At 45.2% G+C, this 11,087-nt stretch overlaps 1 protein-coding gene across 1 annotated transcript; it reads left to right on the top strand.

Annotated features, from left to right (window-relative positions):
* Positions 1-94: 94 nt before the first annotated feature.
* Positions 95-9,659, top strand: LOC113451595 (uncharacterized). Its single transcript, XM_087914849.1, has 14 exons — positions 95-212; positions 664-801; positions 1,524-1,710; positions 1,972-2,219; positions 3,553-3,727; positions 4,599-4,699; positions 4,838-4,924; positions 5,748-5,876; positions 6,161-6,283; positions 6,572-6,736; positions 7,610-7,777; positions 8,162-8,322; positions 9,146-9,230; positions 9,517-9,659. Exons 1-13 carry the CDS (start codon positions 95-97, stop codon positions 9,209-9,211), a joined length of 1,866 nt encoding a protein of 621 aa, XP_087770975.1. The 3' UTR covers positions 9,212-9,230; positions 9,517-9,659.
* Positions 9,660-11,087: the final 1,428 nt, after the last annotated feature.

Here is an 11,087-nt window from a genome sequence, read left to right as displayed (position 1 = left end):
CAGAACGGTTTAACGGACTCTGGATTCTCGCGCGTTCCGACCGGACGCAGATGGACGGGCTGCTGGCGGTTCGCTTGCGTTCTTCGGCCAAAGGATGAGGGGTTCACAGGGGGGAAGGAAGACTCCCTTGAGCAAAATGCCGAAGGCTCTCCTGCCTTCTCCTCTCCTCTTCATCATCCTCTCCACCCTGCAGGGTAAAAACCTGATTAATGGTGAGTTATTTCCCCTCAAAATGGCCGGTTCAAAATAATACGGGTGTCTTGAGTTACTTATCAAGTAACAAAGGCGGGATAAGACTCTTAAAATCACTCAATAAAACAAGTGATCATGAATTTCTGGTGCTGTCGTTCTTGTTTTTGGCTTGGCTTCCCTCGTTCATGGGAAGCAGATAACAGATAATCAGAGCTGGAAGGGACCTTATAGGGACCTTATAGGTCATCTAGTCCAACCCCCCGCTTAAGTGGGAGACCCTACATCATTTTGGAAAATAGAGTAGAGAATAACACGTATCCTAAATAAACACAGAACACTCAGTAAATGAAGCTTTTTTTTTTCAGTGCCGTTGTAACTACGGTCACTAAATGAACTGTTGTAGGTCGAGGACTACCTGTGTAGTAGTGTTTTTTTCCCCCATCTCTATTTTTTTTCTCTTTTGTTCCTTAGATCCTTATAAACCTGAATGTGTCCGCCGGAAAATGTTGTGCCACCCGAAAGCGATTTGTCAACTGGATGCTCTCTCTTCGGAGTTTTATTGCCGTTGCTTGCCAGGCTACGACGGAGACGGGATCCATCTTTGCCAAGGCAAGTCCCACTCGTCTCTTTCTCCTTCCCACTCACGTCCTTTTAGGTGACCTCAGCAGCTTCCAAGGGTGTGGGGACTTCAACTCCCAGCATTCTCCTCAACGCCCGGTGGAACTCTGGGATACAAAGCCCACCAAGTCACGGCTGGGAATTATGGTGGCAGGAGAATTCAGGGAACTTGATGGAGAAAGAAGGAAAAGAAAGAAAGAAAAAGCAAGAGAGGGAGAGAGAGAGAGAGAAGATGAAAAGAAAGAGAAAGAAAGAAAACGAAAAAAGAAAGAGAAAAAGAAAATAAATAAATATTGGCATCTATTTGTACTTTTAAAAAAAATTTCTGGGCTTGATGGAGAAGGAAGGAAGGAAAAAGGAAAGAGAAAAGAAGAAGAGGAAAGAAAAGAAAAGAAAGAAAAAGAAGGAAAGAAAAAGGAAAAGAAAGAAAGAAAAAAAAATACTGGCATCTATTTGTAGTTTTTTAAAAAAGTTTAAAGTAGCCTGCTTGGAACTATTTCTGGGCTTGATGGAGAAGGAAAGAAAGAAAGAAAAAAGAAAGAAAATGAAAGAAACAAAAGAAAGAAAAAGAAAAGAAATAGAAATAGAAAAAAAGAGAAAGAAAAGGATTGTCATCTATTTGTACTTTTAAATTTTTTTTAAAGTAGCCTGCTTGGGACTATTTCTGGGTTGTATTTTTAATCCCAAAATTCACCTTCCTTATCGTTTTGCAGCCCCCGCTTTCCACATCACCGTTTCTGACGCTTCCGTTTGTGACGAGATGGGCGAGCAGGTGTGCCTCCTCCACTTGAAAGAGCCGCGCGTCACTTTCCACGTCTCCGTCTCGTCTTCCGCCCACCGACGTTCGCCCAGCGTGATCTGGTACAAGTTTTACAACGGACAGAGCCCGCAGTACCACAGGTGAGGTTGCGCCGTGGAAGGTTTCTCCGGCTTAAACAGAAGAGCGTCTGTTTGGGAACAGCTAAAATTACGGGTATTCATTGGAAGGCAGGAAATTTCCAAGGTACAGGTAGTCCTTGACTTATGGCAGCTTGTTGTCGTAAAACTCACTTAACAAAGGTCTCCCTTTGCAATGTAAATTTTGAGCTCAGTTCTGGTCGTAAGTTTTTCGTATGCTTTTTTTTTTTTTTAAACAAAGCGGTTTTTTTTTCTTCCTCGTAGCTACCGACAGCGGTTGGGATCCATGGGAAACAGGACTCTGAGGATAACGGTGCACAACCGTAGCCATATCCTGACCCTCCTCACGATCCAGGACGATGATTTTTACCCCAATCTTTTCTGGGCAGAAGTGAAGCTCTGCACCCTGACCCCCAAAACTCTGGGAATTGAAGCGTACGACTTAACCCGCTTTCAAATGTTAAACCCTTCTGGACTGAGGTTCTATTTCGCCCTGGAGGGAGAATCGATCGGTAAGATGGAGGGCGTGGTGAGAAAAGCGCCGTCTGGCAGTTAGGCAGGAAAAACTCAACACGCGGGTGTAGAACAGGTGATACCTGGTTCAATAGAAGTAACGGGAAGAGGACGATCACTTAAATAGGAGCCGGCCGTGTGCTGCAGCAGCCAAAAACGCCAATGCAATCCTTGGCTGCATTAACAGAGGGATAGAATAAAGTGTTACTATCCCTGTCAACTCATCAAACATTCCTATGCCTGTTTTAGTAGTTGCCAAAAAAAAAGGGCGAGGCAGGAAGAAAATCTGGAAGGGCAGTGCAGCAGTTTGAAAGCGGAAGTACATTCCAACTCTTTATCTTGAAAAGAGTGTAGCTAAGCTACCGGAGCTTTTGCCCGCAAATATGTTTAATTGGAGAACCTGATTGATAACAACCCGGCCCGTAAACGGGCTCAATTGGAGAATTTGATTTATGACACACCCAGGAGTGGGGGAAACAGGGTCACCGTGGGCTATAAATGACATAGGCCAGAGTTGGCTTCATACAGGGCAGTGCCAGTATGTCACCTCTAATAAATCCTTTGAAGTTTGGCTTGAGAATCATGATTTAATTAGGGCGATTGCTGGAATCCTGACAATCAATTTACAACGCCTTGGTAAGGCCACCCTTGGAATATGGCATCCAGTTTTGGTCGCCACATTACCAAAAAGATGTTGAGACTCTGGAAAGAGTGCAAAGAGAAGAGCAACCAGGATGATTAGGGGACTGGAGGCTAAAACATATAAAGAACAGTTGCTGGAATTGGGTATGTGACTCTAGTTTAATGAAAAGAAGGACTGGGGGTGACGTGATAGCATCTTCCAATATTTGCAGGGCTGCCACAGAGAGGAGGGGGCCAACTATTCTCCAAAGTACCTAAGGGTAGGGCGAGGAGTAACTTATGTATAAAGAATGGAATGGAAGAGAAGGAGGAGGAGGAGGATTTAGAATAGAAAATAGAAAATGAAAAATAAAAAATAATAGAAAATAGAATGTAGAATAGAATAGAAAAGAGTAGACTATAGAATAAAATAGAATATGGAATGGAATAGGATAGGATAGGATAGGATAGGATAGGATAGGATAAATGAAGAATAGAATAAATTAGGAATGGAATGGAATGGAATAGAATAGAATAGGAACATAGAATAAAATTATATCTATAAGATTTTCCTCTTTGCCTTCTTGTCTTACCTGATTAATTTCCAGAAGGGAATTAGCCCCTTTCTTTTCCCTGACACGTTTCCAATTTGATGCAATGGAACATTGAGAGATTTCTTCGTTGTTTCCCTTCTCCCCACCCCCCCAAAAGAGGTTGGACCCTTTCTGGAAGGAGATACAGTGGCCCTCCGCTTACCTGAGTACCTTCACCTCTCGCCTTCCAGCTTCGTTCAGTGGATCAAGGAACCACGCCCGCTGACCCTGAGGGACGACCAAGCTGTGGTCATTGCCGACGACGTGGAAAAGATGGAGATCAGCGGTTTAACGTAGGCTGGCTTGCTCGCTGTCTGCTGGTAAAATAAGAGGCGGGTTAGCCGTTCATCCAGCCCTTCCTGTTTGTAGAAGGAGAGCCATCACCAGACACATAGAGAGAAAACCACGTTTACGCGCCATTTAAAAGAGGCAGTAAAAAGCTAGGAAGGAAAAGCTAGGAAACAAAAAGACCAGAGCTCCTCCCTTCCAGCAGGCAATGCATTGGAGATAAGCGGGGACGAACCCCAGACAAACGACCGAGCAGAAAACAATCTTCTCGTTGATTTATTTACATTTCTTCGTCAAATGAAAATTACAAATTCGAGCGAGCAAAGGGCAAAAATTAAAACCTGACAGGGACGATGGATACGTTAGTGCCCTCACACACATCCCCCTTGGGGATCTCTGAAATACGGGGTGAGGCCCACAGAAGTGAAGTTAGAATTTAAAACTGTGGACGTTAATGACTGAGACAACCAATATTCTAGACTTCGACAACAGGCAAAAATCATTTTTTTTTTCTGATCACATTTAAAGCGATTGTAATAGTTCTTTACGGCTACGTAAGGAGAAAACACCTCCACCAATAGAGGCAGGGCAGCCTACTATATAACAAACCAGGAACAAACCCCACACTCCCTGGCACTGATGAGGTTACCTAGTCAGGGAATGAAACGTTTGCAAGCAGACAACCCAGCTCAGAGAGCACCAGGGACTCCACAGAAGCAAAGCAAATCCAAAAGAGGAAACAAAAATAGCTTTCTGTTTGGGATCGATAAAAATGTTGCCCCTTTTCAGGAAATTTTCTGCAAGCCTTTTTTCTCTTTTTTCCAGAATTGGCCAATGTTTGCTGTGTGTTTTTTCTCCCTTCTTTCCATCTTGCAGGGAGTCCAGTTTTGGTTACGTCCGAGCCCTGGTTTACGATTTCCATTCGGAGGTTCCTGGGCGTGTTTTGGTAGCGGAAAGGCTCTTCTTCATAAAAAAAGGTAGTGGTTTTTTTTCCCTCTTGTCTCTTCGAATTCCCGGACAGCGTCCTAATCTCGGTTTAATTGGACTGGGTTAATTCTGATTTGACACTGCATGGGAAACCCGGAACAGACAAACCATGTCGCCTCTGTTTCTAGACGCCAGCAAAACCTGCAAGGGAAGTGGAGAAGGAAGGCGTTGCCGTTGTCACCCGGGGTTCGAAAGAAGGGGTGTGCATTGTGTCGGTAACTTTTGACCTTTGTCTCTTGGTAGCTGCGTGTTTCTGGGTCTGGGTTGTTAGCATTGGCGAGGATGGAAATCTGCTCAGAGCCACGGTTACCGAAGTAGGTTTTGTAACCGAAAAGGAGATTTTAAAATGATAGGAAATCCCCTAGCAACGTTAAAAAAAAAATAAACAACTCAGAGAGCCTGTGGATTCTCCAGCAAAGGATCCCAGATTAGTAACCTCTCAGATCAAAAGCAGCAGATTGATAAATGGGGAGGTAGTATGGCTGTAGTATTATTATCGATCCTTATTATTATCTTTCTTTAAAAAAGGTTTTTAATGTTCAGAATATTATCAGTGTTCAATATCAACATCACGTTCGAAGTATTCAAATTCTGTTTTCTATCCTCCCCTTACGATTATAATTCTGCCCATTTTTTTAATAAATAGTGTATTTTTATTTCTCTCTCTCTCTCTCTCTCTCTCTCTCGCCTTCCTTCCTTCCTTCTTCCCTCCCCTTCCCTTCCTTCCTTCCATTCTCCTTATCACCTTTCCTTTCTTCCTTTCTGCCTTCCTTGTACCTTTTCCTTCACTTCTCCTTCTCTCCCATTCCTTTCCGCTTTTTCTTTCCCCCTTTTCCCTTTCTTCCTCACTCTTTTTCCACTACTTCTCTATTCCTCCTCCTCTACTCCATTCCTCTTCCTCCCCCTCCTCCTCTTCCACTATTCCTTATCTTCCTCTTCTTCTTTTTTCTTCCTTCATCTCCCTTCATCTCCCTTCTTCCTTCATCTTCCTCCTCCTCCTCCTCCTCCTCCTCCTCTTCCTTTTTTCCCCTCCCAAAGACATCAATGAGTGTGAAAGGAAAACAGCCCCGAGTTGCCTGGCTGAGGCCACCTGCACCAACACCTACGGGTCGTATTTCTGCCGCTGCCCTCGGGGCTTGGAAGGAGACGGCCTACTCCGCTGCGTAGGTAGGGAGAAGATTCTCACTTGCCCGATGAGGTTTTAGTGAGTTTGTCTAAGTCTAAGTCTGGCTGGGGAATTCTGGGAGTTGAAGCCCACAAGTCTTAAAAGGGGCCAAGGTTGGAGACCCCTGGTTGTAAGTAGTCTTAGAACTACCTGTATATGATTGTGGGTTCCATGTTGGACCTCCCTTCACAGGTACTTCTGCTATGAAGCAATGACTTTGGCCCGCTTCCGTGTTTTCCGCCGCTTTATTTTACTTCTGGTTTTCCCCCCTTCTTTTTTCCTCAAGACGTCGACGAATGTACGAGAGGCACCCACAAGTGCAACCGAGGCGCGTTGTGTTTGAACACCCTGGGCTCCTACCTCTGCGCCTGCCAGAGCGGCTTCGTGGGCGATGGCTCACGCTGTGCAGGTAAACCCAGGGGTGGGGTTCAAAAGTCCCAGCGACTGGTTCGGCTGTCCGGTTGCTGGATGGCCGTGGCCATGGCGTGCGCGGCCTTCCGGAACTTCTGGGAGAGCCGTTTTCTGCCTTCCCCAGAGTCCCGAGGCTTCCCTCAGGACTCTGGGAGGGCGAAAATGGCCTCCCCCCTGGGCTCCCGAGGCCCTCCGGAAGCCGGAAACAGGCCCCTTTCCAGACTTCTGTTGTTAGATGAGGTCTACCTGTGTGTGTTTTTTTTCTTTTCTTTCCTCTCCCGCCTAGCCAAGAGCACCTGGTCGCCGTGGTCGCCGTGGTCGCCCTGCTCCGTCACTTGCGGCATCCAAAATCGGATGCGTATCCGCAAGTGCACCCACGAGGAGAGCGGGATGCGCTGCCTGGGCCCTTCGGCTGACCTCAAGGGGTGCCCCAACCTGCAGCCTTGCCCCAGTAAGTCCGTATTCTTCGCTGTCTGGAGAATAAATTTTTGAAAAATCTATCTATCTATCTATCTATCTATCTATCTATCTATCTATATACACAAAGCGGAATGCCGCTCGTGCGTCATCACAAAATCTCCAGAACCGTAAAGCCTACAAACTTGAAATTTGGCCCATATGTTCCTCTTCAACTCTCTCACACACTGACAGGACGCTAGCCAGATGAATACCGATGGATGCTGGTAGGCAGAGACACAATTTCCCCCTTATTTTTCTCCCCAAAACTAAACCCTACCACATAGTTTCTTAGCAAAGCACAAGTATCCAGCTAGTCTTTTATATATGGTTCCCCTTACAGATGGGAGCCCCCTGGCTCCAGTCCCAATGCTCTTCCCCTTTCGGCCAAAAATCGGTGGTGTTACAGGAAGTCCTCAACTTACGACCATGTTAGGGGGTTGGAATTTCCCTTCTTAAGCAGGGTGAGGTCATAAGTCGAATTGCAACGGCCCTGAGGGAAAAAAAAGGGACGAAGGAACGTGTTTCTCACGCTGACGACTATTGCAAAATCCTTGCATTCGTGCGATCGAAAATTCAGATCCTCGCCCACCGACTCGTATTTACGACGGTCGCAACGTCCCCTTTTTTTGCAACCTTCTGACCGGCCAAGTTAGGGAGGGGGGAAGCCAGTTTCACTGAACAACTGACTTAACGACCGCAGGAATTCGCTTAACAACTATGACAAGAAAGGTCGCAAAACGGGACAAAACTCTCCGAACGGGTTAGGCTCCACTTCAGTCGCAAGTCGAGAACTAAGAAATCTGTTTTACTTGGTCCCAGACCACCTCTGTAGTATTGTTTCTGCTTCTGTCTACCCTCGCCTCAGCTGACGGCGGCTGGTCGGTGTGGTCCCCTTGGTCGGTGTGCCTGGAGACGTGTTCGGGGATCAAGAAACGGGTCCGGTTATGTGACAGTCCTCCCGCTTCCAGAGGAGGTCTCCCTTGCGCCGGGGAGAAGGAGCAACTCGGATTGTGCCACTCGAGCCACTGTGCCGGTATTTAATGAGGACTCCCGACCCGCGACTCACGGGTTCATCCTTTCAGAGATCCTTCCTGAGTAGACTCCTCAGTTCCTTCAACAGGGAAGGAGCTTCTAATCATCTTCTCCTTTTAATGATCCCGTAATCCATTGCTGAGTGTTTTACTGACCCCCCTCTCTACTTGTTCAGACCTGTGCAGTACCCCTCTCCCCCCAAAAGATGGTTGTGGAAGTGGGAAAGACGCTTCCCCCCCCCCATCCCGGGGATTGTGGGATTCGCAACTCCCCATCGTCCCACACCGGCAAGGCTCTGAAAGTCGCTAGCGGGAGTCTTGCAGCCTTTTTTCTGAGCCGCCTCTCGGTCTCAGGAGATTAAACGACGGTTTGTCCTTGGCCTTAGTGGATGGCGCATGGTCTCCCTGGGCCTCGTGGACCCCGTGTCCCGTCTCCTGTGGATTGGGGGTCGTGCGGCGGTCGCGGCGGTGCAACAACCCTTCCCCGGAACACGGAGGGGAGAACTGCAGCGGTCACGGCTACGAAGAAGGCACCTGCGGCTTTCCGGTGAGGGACCCCTGATAGGTACCACAAAGAGAGAGAGAGAGAGAGACAGTTCTTGATCCAAGCAGGCTGAGGTGGCAAACACCATTTGATTCCCCTTGCTCTGAGTGTGGAAACTGACTGGGGTCAGATTTATTATTGTTGTTGTTACCATTATGATTATCATCTCTTTTTATTCATTAAACATGAAACTCAGTCGATTGAACATTTAAAAATACCACAGATATCATTGATTGGCGCTGGTGGTTGATACCAGCGATTCATTGAACATGAAACTCAGTCGATTGAACATTTAAAAATACCACAGATATCATTGATTGGCGCTGGTGGTTGATACCAGCATCCTAAGTATTGCTCAGTCGATTGAACATTTAAAAATACCACAGATATCATTGATTGGCGCTGGTGGTTGATACCAGCATCCTAAGTATTGATTGAGTAATATTACTATTATTACTATTATTATTATTATTATTTATTGCCTCTTTTATTCATTGAACATGAAACTCAGTTGACTGAACATTTAAAAATACCACAGATATCATTGATTGGCGCTGGTGGTTGATACCAGCGTCCTAGGTATTGACTGAGTATTATTATTATTATTATTATTATTATTATTATTATTATTATTATTATTATTTATTGCCTCTTTTATTCATTGAACATGAAACTCAGCCACTGAACATTTAAAAATGTATCACAAACTGTCTCTGATGGTTGATACGGGTTGCTGCCAGCATCTTAGGTATTAATAATAATAATGATGACGATAATAATAATAATAATAATAATAATAATAATAATAATATAATTTTGCTTGCAGGAGGCCCTCTGCAGATTCCTAGCCAAGCCTTCTGGATCCGTCGTACCTAGGAAACTGAGTCAATAAAAATATCAGAACCCCAAAAGTGAGTATTTGCCGATCCATCCCGAAAACCCAAATATTGTCTGAAGCCTTGCAAGGAATCCCACCTGGTCTTGGAGGGTTACCTGGGAAGATTCTCAAGGCATCCGAACAAAGGAGAGGCTTTGCAACAGGCCCGGGTGCGAGGAATCGTTTTGGAAGTCCCTTCTTTTTAATTTGTCTTTCGTTCATTCGTTAATCATCGGCTCCCGGCAGGAGGGGTTGCCATTGGATTTTTGCTAATGTTCAGTTAACCAAGCTTTGGAACTAAGGGGAGGTTTTTCCAGCAGGATGGGAACTGTAGTTGTTGGGTCATCAATCAGAGGCTGAGCAAAGGATGATGAAGGTCTTTGGGTACCACTTGACCACCCCACCCCCACCTCTGAACAGCAAAATTTGATGAAGACTGTGATTAAAATGTGATGGCCATTGGACCAACGTCTCCTTCCTTTTTGGTGAGTGGTGGTTTGTTTTTTTTACTTTTATTCTGCGTTGGTTTTCGAGTTTGAATCTTTTTCCAAGGGAGATGTCATTAAATTCTCCTGCATGGAGAAAGCTAGCTCCTCAGGATGTGCTTGGAATTTTGATACCCCCTTTTAAAAAAAAAAAAAATTGTCTGGATGAAGTAATTGCTCAGAACGCTCCTTAGGCCTGGTAGGTTTAAAGTTAAAAATAAAATAAATGTTTCTAATAGATTTCTTTCTGGATCAGCTTACCTCCCCTTGAATTCTCTGGGCTGTTCCCAGTGGTCATTCTGGGCTGTGGTTGAAAACGGTGTTTCTTTCTCAACTTTAGTTGCTTTAAGATGTATGGAGTTCAACTGGTTAGGGAATTCTGGGAGTTTTAATTCCAGATATACTTGCTAGGGAATTCTGGGAATTGTCCAGATATAATGGCTGGGGAATTCTGGGAATTGAAGTCGAGACATAATGGCTGGGGAATTCTGGAAGTCGACCCATTTTAAAAGTTGCTAAGGTGGAGAAATACTGCTTTAAGACACTTAGAATAATCAGTGTTAAGCAGGGTTAATATTTTGGCTACCGACAGAAATATTTACTTAGGAATGTGGGGAAAAAAATATGCATTTCTACAAAAGTGATTCTTTTTCCCCTCCCTGTAGAAGGGAAAACAACATTTGAAATACATTTATTGTATTACCAAAAGGAAGAGAAAAAAAACACCTTACAAAAATAAGAATTATTATTAATTTTTTTGGTTCCTCAAAAAGATCATTACAACAAAGCAAACATATTTAACCATTCAAGGGGGGGGGAAAGTCCATTTCTGTCTGTTTCTTGGGCTCCCAGTCAGATTCCCCCAAAACTGAAGCCACGATCGCTGTCTGAATGATCACCTCAGAAAGAGGCGGATATATTTGCTGTGTGTCCTGAGCCGGACTCCCCAAAAGCCACGAATTCTAAACAACCTTTAAACTCTTCGCTGCATTATTTGTGGTACAGGTAGTAGTCCTCGGGGTACGACCACAATGGAGGCCGACCTTTCTGCCACTAAGTGAGAGGGGTTGTTAAACGACTTTCGCCTGATTTTTCCTATTCTGCCGTGGTTGCTAAGTGAATCTGGTTCCCCATGGAAGGTCGCAAAAAGAGGATTACGTAAACCTCGGGGACCTGCAACCGTCATAAACACGAGTCAATTGCCAAGCGCCGGAGTTCGGATCGCGTGAACCACGGGGATGCTACAACCGTCGTAAGTGTGAAAAACGGCCATAAGTCGCTTTTTTTTCCCCTCAGGCCCGCATGGGAGAAAATATCCATCTGGCACACGTGTGGATTGTTTAGATATGTCCAGTATCCCAGAAGCTTCTGCTTGGCCCTTTATGGTCACTTAAGGCCACAGTTTA

Source organism: Pseudonaja textilis, chromosome 18 (genome assembly GCF_049901715.1).
Source record: "Pseudonaja textilis isolate UNSWEBS1 chromosome 18, rPseTex1.2, whole genome shotgun sequence".
Classification (NCBI taxonomy): Eukaryota; Metazoa; Chordata; class Lepidosauria; order Squamata; family Elapidae; genus Pseudonaja; species Pseudonaja textilis.
The sequence above is the reverse complement of the archived record's forward strand: the minus strand, read 5'-3'. Positions and strand labels throughout refer to the sequence as shown.